General features: G+C 35.9%; 1 protein-coding gene across 1 annotated transcript in view; it reads left to right on the top strand.

The window, feature by feature from the left end:
• Positions 1–15,037, top strand: part of GOLM2 (golgi membrane protein 2) — a gene marked incomplete at its 3' end in the record, with an annotated part of 73,711 nt that overhangs the window by 40,659 nt on the left and 18,015 nt on the right. Inside the window, exons 2-6 of the mRNA XM_024732595.1 lie at positions 2,075–2,129; positions 7,923–8,025; positions 9,744–9,834; positions 14,255–14,399; positions 14,754–14,834. Of these exons, the coding sequence (XP_024588363.1) occupies positions 2,075–2,129; positions 7,923–8,025; positions 9,744–9,834; positions 14,255–14,399; positions 14,754–14,834 (475 nt within the window). The remainder of the gene's footprint in view (positions 1–2,074; positions 2,130–7,922; positions 8,026–9,743; positions 9,835–14,254; positions 14,400–14,753; positions 14,835–15,037) is intronic.

Below are 15,037 nucleotides of genomic sequence, written 5' to 3'. Positions count from 1 at the left end.
TGTTAGCTCTTCTCTAAATGTTTGATAGAATTTGCCTGTGAAGCCACCTGGTCCTGGGCTTTTGTTTGTTGGAAGATTTTTAATCACAGTTTCAATTTCATTGCCTGTGGTTAGTCTGGTCATATTTTCTATTTCTTTCTGATTCACTCTTGGCAGGTTGTGCATTTCTAAGAATTTGTCCATTTTTTCCAGGTTGTCCATTTTGGTTTATCTATTTTGTTTATCTTCTCAAAGAACCAGCTTTTAGTTTTATTGATCTTTGCTATTGCTTCCTTCATTTCTTTTTCATATATTTCTGATCTGATCTATATGATTTCTTTTCTTCTGCTTACTTTGGGGTTTTTTTGTTCTTCTTTCTCTGATTGCTTTAGGTGCAAGGTTAGGTTGTTTATTCGAGATGTTTCCTGTTTCTTAAGGTAGGATTGTTTTGCTATAAGCTTCCCTCTTAGAACTGTTTTTGCTGCATCCCATAGGTTTTGGGTCGTCATGTCTCCATTGTCATTCGTTTCTAGGTATTTTTTGATTTCCTCTTTGATTTCTTCAGTGATCACTTCGTTATTAAGTAGTGTATTGTTTAGCCTCCATGTGTTTGTATTTTTTACAGATATTTTCCTGTAATTGATATCTAGTCCCTTAGCATTGTGGTTGGAAAAGATACTTGATGCAATTTCAGTTTTCTTAAATTTACCAAGGCTTGATTTGTGACCCAAGGTAAGATCTATCCTGGAGAATGTTCCATGAGCACTTGAGAAAAATGTGTATTCTGTTGTTTTTGGATGGAATGTCCTATAAATATCAATTAAGTCCATCTTGTTTAATGTATCATTTAAAGCTTGTGTTTCCTTATTTATTTCCATTTTGGATGATCTGTCCATTGGTGAGAGTGGGGTGTTTAAGTCCCCTACTATGAATGTGTTGCTGTCAATTTCCCCTTTATGGCTGTTAGTGTTTGCCTTATGTATTGAGGTGCTCCTATGTTGGGTGCATAAATATTTACAATTGTTATATCTTCTTCTTGGGTCGATCCCTTGATCATTATGTAGTGTCCTTCTTTGTCTCTTCTAATAGTCTTTATTTTAAAGTCTGTTTTGTCTGATATGAGAATTGCTATTCCAGCTTTCTTTTGGTTTCCATTTGCATGGAATATCTTTTTTCCTCCCCTCACTTTCAGTCTGTATGTGTCTCTCGGTCTGAAGTGGGTCTCTTGTAGACAATATATATATGGTTCTTGTTTTTGTATCCGTTCAGCCAGTCTGTGTCTTTTGGTAGGAGCATTTTATCCATTTACATTTAAGGCTTCTGGTGGGCAGGTCCACGTCTGGTAGTGTGTTTTGGGGTTTTTGTGGACTTATTATGATCTTAGGCAGCCTCTTTGCTAATGGATGGTGTTGTGTTCCTGTCTTGCTAGTTGTTTGGCATAAGATGTCCAGCACTGTAGCTTGCTGGTCGTTGAGTGAAGCTGGGTGTTGGTGTTGAGATGGAGATCTCTGGGAGATTTTCGCTGTTTGATATTATGTGGAGCTGGGAGGTCTCTTATGGACCAGTGTCCTGAAGTTGGCTCTCCCACCTCAGAGGCACAGCACTGACTCCTGGCTGCAGCACCAAGAGCCTTTCATCCACACGGCTTTGATGATAAAGGTGCTCTTCTTCACTGTTGTTCAAGTTCTAGGTAGAGATTTCAGACTGCCTTTACCCTAAAAAGAGCTGGAGAAGCATTGGTGGTTCTTCTCCAAAGGAAGGTACCCTCTGAATGTTTGGGAGATGAAGAAAGGAAGATGTTTGTTCTTTTTCATATGGTCTCATCCTCCAAATCACCTTTGGAATCAAACTTAAAAACTTTTGAAAATTGTTATACTATATATTAAGTAAAATGAATATTCTTGTGCAAATTTAAAATGAGTATTACAAAATCAGAACTTATTTCTAATTCTTTTTGGAAAGTGGTGTGTTATGCATAACTTAAGGATTTTTCTTTTGTACTTATGATCAAGCTCAAAATGAATATGAGGGAACAAAAGTAAATATGAGCAAAACTACATATTCTTTAGTAAAATGAAAATGATTTTTTTTTCAGGTTAAACTGCAGAACAACATATCATATCAGATGGCAGACATACATCATTTAAAGGGTAAGAAACTTAATTACAGATTAAAGATAAAGGTCACTAAATGTCTAAAATCCTGAAGAATTAAGAAATCCTCAAGTTAAACAGCTAAATGAAATAGGATTTTTGAACAAAGCTCCTCTGATGGCAAAACATTTATCCTTTTGTCTTAAGATATATTGAAAAATTTTTAATGTTACTTTATATATAATAAGTGCAAGTTAATATTTGAGGTCTGCATTTTAATCTTGTGCTGTAGACAGAGTTCATGCAATGAAATGTTAGAAGAATCCTCAAAGAAAATTGAAGTGTAACTTCGGAGACTGTCAGATTTCTAGGGAAAAGATTAAGGATGATTGTTCTGTGTCCAGTCTGCTAAAATAATCCATTCCGATCTAGGGATGCGTTGGAAAAATCCTCCAAACTTAATGTTTTACATACCCCAGGATCAAAGAAACCTGCCACAAAAACTGGGAAGAAACCTGGAGACAGATTTGATAGATAGGTAGGTAGGTAGATAGATAGATAGAAAGAAAGACAGATTTTTTTTCACTTAGATGAAGTGATAGGAGATGACTAAAGCTCTTATGAAAAATAATAGGTAAAGAGAACAAGCTCTATCGCCTGCTTACATTACTTCACACTGTCACTGGCCTTTGGAGTTTGGGGTCTGAGGACTATCCCGCTTTTCCCTCATACCTTTTGATTACAACCCTATATATTTTAAAACTTTGCATGCAGTGACTCTGAGTTTATATATGTGGGTAATACTTGCTCTCTAATTTCATAACTATATCTTTATAACCATTTTAAACCTATTTAGATAGAATTAAGTAATATATACATATATTTTTCAAATTTATTTATATTTATTTATTGGCTGCATTGGGTCTTTGTTGCTGCATGTGGGCTTTCTCTAGTTGCCATGAGCTGGGGCTACTCTTCATTGCAGTGTGTGGGCTTCTCATTGCAGTGGCTTCTCTTGTTGTGGAGCACGGGCTCTAGGCACGTGGACTTCAGTAGTTGCATCACACAGGCTCAGTAGTTACAGCATGCGGGCCCTAGAGTTCACGGGCTTCAGTAGTTGGGGCGCACGAGATCAGTAGTTTTGGCTTGCGGGCTCCAGAGCACAGGCTCAGTAGTTGTGGCGCACGGGCTTAGTTGCTCCGCAGCATGTGGGATCTTCCCAGACCAAGGATCGAACCTGTGCCCCCTGCATTGGCAGGCAGCTTCTTAACCACTGCACCACCAGGGAAATCCCAGGTAATATATTTTCAAACATCCTCTTGAAGAAGTCAACCTAAGTTGACTTTGTAATTTATGTAAGTTTTGCTTCTCACCTAGCAAATCCATTAGGAAATATCATTTGTGTGTTATAACCCAGACATAGGAATTATTAATTTTTTACTATCTATGATTTAGAACAGCTTTGATTTTCTGTTAAAAATTTACTTTCTGGTTGGCCACAATAATTGTTGCATTTGTGTCCATATTCTACTCTTTTTGACTCACAGGAGTGCACAGGATGACACAGAAGATGGCACACTGTCAGTGCTGCTTCCAGCTTGCAATTTTTACAAATGATTTTGCTTGTCATCAAAGTATATTTCTTATTAAATAGTAATAGATCGTTGAATAGGAAGTCCTATGGGTTTTGCTAGTACATGTCAGAGAAAATGACAGCCTATGTTACTGAGTAAAAATCTTTATTTTGCTGTATGTGTTGAAGTAGATCTTGAGATGTTTTGAAATTTTGATGATGATCTTTAGCAGAGAAAAAAGCTTTGATTTGAACTCATACCATGCAACTTTTGGTTTTAGTGCAGTTACTGAAGCTTGGATGCTTGAGACTGAATTTCATTAATGTGACTTTTGCACCCTGGAAACTTTCTGCTGAAACAAACTTCTTGACAAGTTGACAGTAAAATCCGTATTTGACTGTTTTCATTGACATTAATGTCGGATATAATGGAATTAATACACATCAAGGTCCTAAAAAAAATCTTTTAATATTTTCTTGGAAATAAGAGGATTAGGGTTGGTTTTTAATGCCTGAGAAAGTAAATTAACATTCTACTATACACTGATTTATTTTGAATAGCTTACCTTATTTTTATTCCTATTACTGAAAGAAAATTTGCAATAAAAAATTTCCAGAAGTAAATTTTTTTTTTGGCTTTAAAAGATCATCCTAGAAGTTAAATTGAGAGATTATGGCCATATCTTTCTATAGCATACCATGATATTACTGTCAGAGCTAGACTACCCTGCACAATCAACCTTGGACCTGATCTCATATTAAGTTACTCTGGGGACTTTCCTGGTGTTGCAGTGGTTAAGAGTCCCCCTGCCAATTCAGGGGACACAGGTTTGATCCCTGGTCCAGGAAGACCCCACATGCTGCGGAGCAACTAAGCCCATGCACCACAACTACTGAGCCTGCGTTCTAGAGCCCACGAGCCACAACTACTGAGCCCACGTGCCACAACTACTGAAGCCTGCAAGCCTAGCGCCCGTGCTCCGCAACAAGAGAAGCTACCACAATGAGAAGCCTGTGCACTGCAACGAAGAGTAGCACCCTCACTTGCGGCAACTAGAGAAAGCCCGCGTGCAGCAACGAAGACCCAACGCAGCCAAAAATTAAAAAAAAAAAAGTTACTCTGAGCATCCTGCTGTGGTGACCTAGAGCAGCCACACTAGACACAGAGTATCTTTGGGTTTAAAATGAAGAAAACACATGGCAATCAGTTGAAAGTAAAATTGTGATATAGGAAAATTTTGTCTTTAGTTTTGCTTTCTGATCTGTTTACTCCCCTTGCCCCCATTTTTTTGGCCACGGCACGCGGCTTGCGGGATCTCAATTTCCCAACCAGGGATTGAACCCTTGCCACTGCAGTGAAAGCACCGAATCCTAACCACTATACCACCAGAGAACTCTACTTGTCCCCTTTCAAGTCTTTATTTTGGCCCACTCAAAGCATCAATCTGCTGCATGCTTTTTAATCCTTTCCCTGTATTCAAATAGGTTAGAATCTGATATTTTACATGGACTGGAACTCACTCATACTGATGTTCTATTTTTCTGTCAATTGAATTTTAAGCCTTTTATCTCCATTTAAAAATGAAAACTTTATTTCCTGATAAAGGTATTTCAAATATTGTTAGTGAGAAACTTTGTGGGGAGGCAGAGAAGCCATCCCAAATCTTAAAATCATACTAAGCCTCAGGTTCATTCTGAAGGTAAACTTAGCTGCTTCAGTTAGTTTACTGTGTAGGAAAAAGAAGCCTGAATGAGTCCTGACCACCAGTTGAGGTCCATTCCCTAGTAGCTACTAGGTAGTGCTGATTTGATTTTTCTTTTTTTTTTTTTAAATTGTAGTAACTTTCAATTCTAAAATATTTCCTTCTTGAGTACAGTTTCAGGGAACTGGCTAACACTGTCTGTAAACTACAAGGCTTTTTGTCACTGCCTCCTGCTGGGATCTCATTGTTTCTGTAGACTCAACATCCATAGCTGAGGCCAGAGTTCTGCTACCTCTAGCCCTCTGTTTCTTAGTAAATGGGACCAGGGATCAGGTAACAAGCTGAATATGTTATTCAGGGATACCTGACCTCAGATTTGTTACTTTTATCTAGGGTGGGAGTAATGTGAAAAACTACAGAAATCAACCGTGTTTATATATTGGAGAATTAATAGAGTAAGCAGAGAAATTTAAAATGTGACTTGACTAAACTCATAGACACAGAGAGTAGAATGGTGGCTACCGTTCTACTGGGAGGTAGCTGGGAGGTGTGTGGGGAAAATGAGATGTTGGTCAAAGGGTACAAACTGTTATAAGATGAATAAGTTTTGGTGATCTATATACAGAATGGTGATTATAGTTAACAAGACTGTATTATATACTTGAAAGTTGCTAAGACAGTAGATCTTAAATGTTATCACCACAAAAAAGTGGTAATTATGTGAGATGGTGGACATGTTGGCTAATGCTATGATGGTAATCATTTCACAATACGTGAGTGAATCAAATCAACATGTTGTACACCTTGAACTTACACAATGTTATATCTCAATTAAAATAAAAATAATAGGGCTTCCCTGGTGGCGCAGTGGTTAAGAATCCACCTGCCAATGCAGGGGACACGGCTTTGAGCCCCGGTCTGGGAAGATCCCACATGCCGCAGAGCAGCTAAGCCCATGCACCACAACTACTGAGCCTGTGCTCTAGGGCCCGTGTGCCACAACTACTGAGCCCACATGCCACAGCTACTGAAGCTCATGTGCCTAGAGCCCATGCTCCACAACAAGAGACGCCACCGCAGTGAGAAGCCCGTGCACCGCAACAAAGAGTAGCTCCCACTCGCCACAACTAGAGAAAGACCACGTGCAGCAACAAAGACCCAACACAGCCATAAATAAATAAATTTTTAAAAATAAATTTTAAAAATAATAATAAAAATGTGGCTTGAATAAGCAAGCATATTTACTACCTATAAGCACTTTATGTAAATCATTTACTTTTCATATTTGATTATTAATACTATACAATAGCTGTTATTATGCATATTGTTAAACTTTATATACTTCAGCAAATGTTCATGTGACTTTAACATTTTTACTTTTTGTCATCCATAGTTATGATTCCACAATAAAATTTAGAAAGTAGAGAAAAAAATATGCTCAGAATCCCACCACTAAGTGTAATCACTGGTAGCATTTTGATGTATTTTTATTCTCATCTGTTTTACATGGATATATTTTATATTATGAATATATGTTTATATCTTTTTATAAAGATATAATATCTTTATAAAGATATATCTTTTTATAAAGGTATAAAGATATATATCTTTTTATAAAGATTTATATTATAAATATATGTTTATATCTTTTTAAAAACTTACATCACAAGCATTTTTTGAGTGCCTTTAAAGTAACAAGATTATTTCTGTAAGCCCTCTATGAAAAGTAGATGTTATGTTATCGTTATAATATTGTACATTATGGTTAGATATTATACTTTAATCTTAATAAGTCATTATTGCTTATACAGAATAGACCTCTGTTCCCATTTATAAAAATTAAAACTTTCTTTACTACTTTTGCTTAACTTCTAAGGCTGTTGGCTAATTTTTTAATCCTCTATCCAAGAAACTGACATTTCTCTTTTCTGGCTGAATTTCTTTTATTTGTAGGGTTAGATAAAGAGGGAGTAACTAGAAAATGTGGGGCCAGTGATGATGGATTAAAGGTTCCCAAAGGGGATCTGGTCCAGCTTTTAATTTACTGTCCAGTTTGAAATTTCATGTTATTCATTACAGCTAAAACTTTTAGCTGTAGTCTGGAGGTTATAAGCTTTGAAAATGGAATTTTGGTATATGTGGACCTAAACCTCAGTAGCAGAACTAGAAATGAGATCTAAAATGATTGGTACCTAATTTGGGAATCAAGTATGATTTAGAATGAATTGAATTCTGTACCCATAGCCAATACACCTAAAAAATATGATTTTTTCCCTACTTTTATAAAGCAGTAAGGTTTAGAGAGATAGTTAGTTCTTTTTGTACTATTTCTACAACTTAGCATATTGTCTACATAATGTGAAAAGATGTATATATTTTTAATATTTCTGATTTATGTGAAACCACTGAGGCTATCTTGTTTTATTGCCCATGCATGTGTATGAAAGGCAATTAAATGTGGTACTAATTATATAAATTTAACTTCCTGTATATAATTTTTGAAAATCCCATACCTTCTCAATGGGAAGCAGTAAAGTAAACTTCATTCCTTTGATTTTTACCTTCTGTGGATAGAGCAACTCGCTGAGCTTCGTCAGGAGTTTCTTCGACAAGAAGACCAGCTCCAGGACTATAGGAAGAACAGTACTTACCTCGTGAAGAGGTTAGAATATGAGAGGTAAGATGCTACATGCAACAGATATTTATGAATCTTGAATATTTGTCCAACTTTCAATTCATTTCTTCCTTTCTGGCTTTTGTTTTTCTTCTCTTCTTTCATTTTACTAGGTCTTTTAAGTTCCTTTTCTGTTATCTTTCTATGCCTCTTTGAAATCACTCTTTTATTTTGATACGTTGAACAACATGAAAATATCTCTTACAAGGCATGTTGAATCTACCCATGTAGTAGAGTTCATTGTGAGACAGAAAATCTTTCAAGGTCTGAGTTTTATTGAATGGGATGTGGCAAAGACTGAAAGAAGATTCTGTGGTTCTTTTTGAGGGTCAATCCAGAAGATAAAGCTGGCAGTGGAAGATATCCCCAGAATAGCTGAGGGACTAAGCACCAGCTGCTTCTCCTGTTCTGCACTTCAGTCCCTTTGCTTACACCTCTGCACTGTTGGTGATGAGGTTGGGAAGCCTCTTAGGGGCCTTTCTAGAATTACTCTTTAAAAGGGTTTATTGTATATTAAATCAGTTTTACAGTTAAAGGTATTTTTGGGTCTACACACCAAAAATTAGAAAGATTCACTGTATTTTAAACTGTTTATCCATTTCTGACTTCTTACTCTTGTAGGTTATCAATATGCATCTACTTACATATATGTATTTTAATCTAATAGTATTCAGTAATTTTACATATATCTTTAGGATTAAAGAAATATTATTCCAGCATGTTGTGTACCAAAGCTTGTTTAATCTCTCCCAACTGCTGGACCATTGTAGGAGTTTTCCTTTTCTATCACTATAAAAATCTTTGACTATCAACTATAAAAATCTTTGTGCAAAAAGCATTTTCTCCCTCTTACATTATTTCACTGGTTATATTCTCAAATATAGAACTTCTGAGGTGGAATATTTTATTGATCTTGTTGCTCTTATCACATATATGAAAGATTGCTTTGTAAAATGACTATACTTATTTATAATGTAAATGTTTCCCCGTAGCCCCACCAACATTGGCTTTTATATTTCTAACTTAATTTTGCTAGTATAGTAATAAGATAGTACTATATATACATATAAGAAGTTTAATTTGCATTTTAAATGGTGGAAGATAACATTTTTCTGTGTATGTATTCTTTGTTTCTTTTTGCATGAATGATCTATTTGTATTCTTTGACTACTCGTCCAGTGGAAATTCACAATCTTTATGTGTTTTGTTCCTTTACATTTTCTCTTGCTGGTTGCATTCTCTCTTCTTTATTAGTTTCTTCCATTGTTGCTCTTCTTATGGTTTAGGCTTTTATTATTGCGTTGAAAGTACTATTTGATGAATCATCTGCTGCCACTCCTTATCAACTCTTATAATTCTAGCTTTTCTTATCTATTACTATATATTGGTCTTACAGTTTTCTCTTCTAAAATGTTTTTCTCTTCTATGATTGAAGTTGACTTTGACAGTTGTTTCTTTATAAATGCAACTTATAAAAATAAATTTTCATCTTTCTAATTTCTGTTTTTTAATTAGTTTTATCAATATTTTTATCCTCTGTTAAAGGTTCAAATATTGTAAGAATTTTGACTGTGAGCTATTTTTATGTCTGCTCGTTGTCCTTCCCTACCCACTCCCCTGCTAACTGAATGCTTTATCCTTATAAATGTATGTTTTCAACTTCTAGACATCTTTGAGAATCAATCCAAAATAATAGTCTAAAAGAATGACTTGTAATTTAGTTTTCAGTGTGGACAACAGATCAAGGAATTAAGAGCACAGCATGAAGAAAATATTAAAAAGTTAGCAGACCAGTTTTTGCAGGAACAAAAGGTAAATTTTTAAAATACTTAAAATATGTTCTTGTTATAAATCTTAAAATTTAGAAGTTAAAATTTGTATTTTTGTTATAAAACATTATATTTTTAAGTATTTTAGCCTGCCTGATTCTAAAAGTGACTGGCAGTGGCTTTACTGCTGAGTAAATTAGACATTTACAAAAGTATAACCTCAACTCTTAAAACTAATTTTGAGCTAAATATCTTTTACCTGACTTTTAAAAATAATTTTTGCTATTTATTTCTTAGGTTGTAAAGTGGATGATCATTTTACTTGAAAATCAACTATTTGCTATTTTATGCTTTTGAGAAATAGAAAAAAATTGAGAAAATTTTTCCTTAATTATCAGTCTTTGTTATTCTGAATTCCTTTCTTAAAACACAGAAATGAAACACTAGCCACTATTTTGATTCATATTTTGGGGGTGGCAAATTCTTTTAGTTCATACAATTCCAGTTGATATATATTATGAAAGTCCTGCTAGAAATGGAGGGAATTTGTCTGAAGTTTACTAGTCATTAGGACATTCATTTTTTTATACACTATAATCTAATCTGACTAGCTGTGGTTTGTATAAAGTCTTGTGATTTAGAGTTAAGAGAGATTGAATAGTGAAAAGTATTTTTCTTGGTCTTTGGCAGCATCTCATCTAAAGGACTAGAAGCTAAGGAAACCAGGTTTTCATTCTTTGCTCTTTCAACTATTTTGCAGCATGATATTGAGGGCATCATTTTTTTTAATCTATAAAGTGGAATGGCTGCTGCCTATCTGCAGTCTTCCTTGAAGAGACATGGGGATAGATTGCTGGAAGATGGCAGGCCTGAGTGAGCTACCTAGGTGGCATTGAGGGCAGCCAGAAGGTATTATTGAAACACTGGATGGTTAGAGGAGCATAGTAGAACACGGAAGGAAGGGAACAAGAGGCTTGCTGTTGCAATTGTGTTATTACAAGCCCAGTATATAAATAATGGGATGAATTTGCTCTCTTCTCTTCTCCCAAGAAGCACGTATATAAGCTTTTTCCTTTTTCCTGCCAAGTGTAGTTCTCCCTTTCTGCTCTTCTATATTAGGCTATTTTTACATTATTAATTAGCTAATATCTACTCCAGTTCTTCTTTGCACTTATCCTGCCCTAAATGGAGCAAGGTGGGGAGGAATGGAGATGCTTAAGAGCATTTCTCCTTTGTAGGGTGACATACTAGCTGCCTAATCTACTCCTCATTCTCATTCTCTGTTCTTCGACTACTATAACTAGTTGATTCTGTGAAATTTGAGTTGTTTTTCGTAGGAACAAATCCATTGTAAGCTATATGAAACAAGCATAAGTTGTATTGAGGGATTTTTTTTTTTTTTAACTAAGTACATTCCTGTCTTGGAAATTACTCTGGGGAGGGGGTCAGCAAACTAAGTCCAACCTCCTGCCTGTTTTTAACTGCCCATCAGCAAAAAACGGTCATTACATTGAAAAATGGTTAAAAAGTCAAAAGAATATTTTATGACATGGGAAAGTTGTAAGAAATTCAAATCTTAGTGTCTACAAATACAATTTTATTATAACACATCCACACTCATTTGTTTATTGCTTTCATACTACAAAGATAAATGGTTATAAACCAGAGGAGACTAAGAAGACCTGAGTACTTAAATGCAATGTAGTAAAAAATTAAATAAATAAATAAATAAAATAAAATAAATGCAGTGTAGTATCCTGGATTGGATCCTGGAACAGAAAAAGGTCTTAATGGAAAAAGTGGTGAAGTCTAAGTAAAGTCTGGAGTTTAGTTAATAATGTACTAATGTTGGTTTCTTAGTTTTGCAAATGTGCTGTGCTATTGTGATGTTAATATTAAGGGAAATTGGGAGATGGGTAATTACTTTTCTGTAAATCTAAATTATTTCAGAGTAAGAAGTTTATTTAAAAAACAATTAGGGGGACTTCCCTGGTGGCACAGTGGTTAAGAATCCGCCTGTCAGTGCAGGGGACATGGGTTCGAGCCCTGGTCTGGGAAGATCCCATATGCCGTGGGCCAACTAAGCCCGTGTGCCACAGCTACTGAGTCTGCACTCTAGAGCCAGCGAGCCACAACTACTGAGCCCACGTGCCACAACTACTGAAGCCCACGCATCTAGAGCCTGCGCTCCGCAACAAGAGAAGCCACTGTAATGAGAAGCCCACGCACCACAACGAAGAGTAGCCCCCACTCTCTGCAACTAGAGAAAAGCCCTCGCGCAGCAACAAAGACCCAACACAGCCAAAAATAAAAAAACAAATAAATTTATTAAAAAACAAAAAAACAATTAGGTGGCCCCCTTACCAAATCAACAGTACTGCATTTAGGAAGCCATCTTATTTTGTTAATAGTATTTAATATTGTCCATTCACGTAAAGGTATTGCCGTTAATAATGCATCAAAGGGACAACATCTTTATTAACTGTTTTAAATGGAGAAGTATTTTTGACCACTAGTTTGTTGACTTTTAAGTTTTGTTTATTATTGTTTGTTTTATCCACATCAAAAAGCAGTGGAATATTATAGAAGTAGCCTTATGATGTAGCATTATAGCAAAAATGCAGAGAGATGCAGGATGGCTGCTCAGGTTGTACCTCAACGATTTTCTCACCTTTGGCCTTCATACTGACATGTTCAGAAATTTCAGTTTATCATTTCACTCATCATAAATTAAGCTCTCAGAATTGGCTATCGCTTACCAAGTTCCCAAAAACTGTGGGAGTGAGAAAGACTGTGGTTTGAATCCCTTTACCACACTTCTCTAGCTTTGTAATCTTGAACAAGCTGCTTAAACTTCTTTAAGCTGAAATGCCCACGGTCACGAGACCCCTCCACAAGACCACCAGAGACAAGAGTCAAAGCCAAACGGCAAGGGTCATTTATTGCAGGTTTGAACCTGGACCTCCGCGCACTCGTTGCCGGTGACGCTAAGAGGTCCCGATGGAGTTTAGTACAGCTCTTTTATAGACAGGTACAAACAAGCTCGCGACCTTCAGGGGTGGGGGGTACTGATTGGCTAACTTTTAAACAAAGACATTAGTCACTGATTGGTTAACTTTTAAACAAAGACACTAGTCACCGTCTGATTGGTTGGATGGTTGCAAAAGGGGGTTCAGCAAGCATAGTTACAGAAGCGAGAGCGGCTGGGTAAGTTTCGGTTTCCTGAGGCTTTGTTTTTCAATTAGGAATACTTAAGATGGGGCCATAGTTACAAGCAGTACAAACAGGAAGATCGATGCATTCCTAGCAGCACTACGGCCTAATGGCAGGGCATCAATTCAGTCCTATTTCTACCAAAGTAGAACATAGCCCTTCAAAGCCTCAGTTTTATTTTGTTTTTCCCAAAACTATTCATTTGTCTCCACTAAAGGATAGACTTGAAAACAATTTGTAAACTATGAAACACAGTGCAAATGTTTGTTGTTGATTTTATCTGCCAGATACACTGGAATACCTACACTTGATTGTCAAAGCACCCTTTCTTCTTTATTGTGACAAATTCTTACAATTTGCCTCCTATTTTTCTAGATTTTCTATAGATTTTTTAGTACTATTGTTTTTTATAATGTTACCAATGATTGCACTGCATAATGCTTTAGAGTTGACAGAACGTTTAATGTTAATATTATTATGCATTAAATATTAATATGGCAACCCAAGCATGTGTACTTGACTCCTTGCCTCTCCCAGTTTTCCACTGAGGCAACTCAACCAATATAAAAGAGGAAACTGGCCCCCCACAGAATTGAGTCAGACCTAATCATAAACCTGAAGATTCAAGTTTCCAAGGAGGAGATATGGTTAGTTGAAGCAGGTTACAGGGAGCACTGACTTGTGCATTGTTCTGCCATTCCTTCCTATGCTTGAGTGGCCAGTGCACCTGGGAAGAAGTTTGCTTGTTTTCTACCCTTGCTGTTTCTACTTGGGGAAAAGCCTGACAATGTCAGTAGCCATCTATCACACTTGAGGGGACACCTGTGTGCCATCCTCCTGCTCTCTGCTATCCTACTCGATTACAACATATGCCTATACAGAATCCACTCTGCCCACAGCACCCAAGACTGTGCCAAACTGTAGGCCTCCACAGCAACCTACAGTGCTCAGCAAGACTGTCTTCTCACAGAATCACCAAAGAGAATTATCAGCATAGCCAAAGGGAATTATCTCTGCCTAAAATTTTAGGCCATTTATGATAGAGACTTTTAAAAAATATTACTTATTCTCTGAATTCATATCAGGTATGAAAACTGAACAGAAAATAATATATCCCACATCTCTAAGTGTTTAGAATTTAGACCCATGGTATGTATTTCAAAAACATGAATTGTTTCAGAATATTAATAGTTGTTTCAGTAGTTTCACATTTTGAACTGAAAAATACTTACTGTTACCAAATCTTACAGCAAGAGGCCCACAAGTTTGAATCAAAAGATGGAAATGGATTGGATATAAACCATCATGCAGTACCTAAAAACATTCCAAAAGTTGCTGAGAATGCTGCAGGCAAGCATGAAGAACCCTCAAGCAATCATATTCCACATGGGAAAGGTATTACTATTATTTTGTGTTAATAGAAAAACTATTAGAAATAGTTTCTAATAGTTTGTGTTAATAGAAAAACTATTATTTTTCTCATTTTGAAGTGGATTATTGAATCATAAAGAATATTGTTTGATTTTACTTCCATTATGATTAGGTGTCTGTTTCAAATTTGGATCCTTTAATAGAGAAGAAAAAACAGTAAGTTTATAGAGTTACAACTATGTCCAAAGCAAGATATAAAGATATTCATTTGATATAGCCTATTGCTCTACAAACTGATTATAACATTCCTTCAAAATATTTTCAATTTATGTAATGAAAAATATAAAATTATATTTTTTGTTACTGTTACTTGGGCAGAACAAATCAAACGAGGTGGTGATGCAGGAATGCCTGGAATAGAAGAGAATGACCTTGCAAAAGCTGAAGATCTTCCCATTGGTAAGTAAAAGTTATTAGAATATTTAACTGAAGTGATCATGTTATTTTTCATGTGACTCTATTGTTTGTTTTTTTTTAAATAAATTTATTTATTTATTTTTGGCTGCGTTGGGTCTTTGTTGTCACACATGGGCTTTCTCTAGTTGTGGCAAGTTGGGGCTACTCTTCATCGCAGTGCATGGACTTTTTTTTTTTTTTTTTTT

Source organism: Neophocaena asiaeorientalis, unplaced genomic scaffold (assembly GCF_003031525.2).
Source record: "Neophocaena asiaeorientalis asiaeorientalis breed wild unplaced genomic scaffold, Neophocaena_asiaeorientalis_V1.1 scaffold119, whole genome shotgun sequence".
Lineage (NCBI taxonomy): Eukaryota > Metazoa > Chordata > Mammalia > Artiodactyla > Phocoenidae > Neophocaena > Neophocaena asiaeorientalis.
The sequence above is the reverse complement of the archived record's forward strand: the minus strand, read 5'-3'. Positions and strand labels throughout refer to the sequence as shown.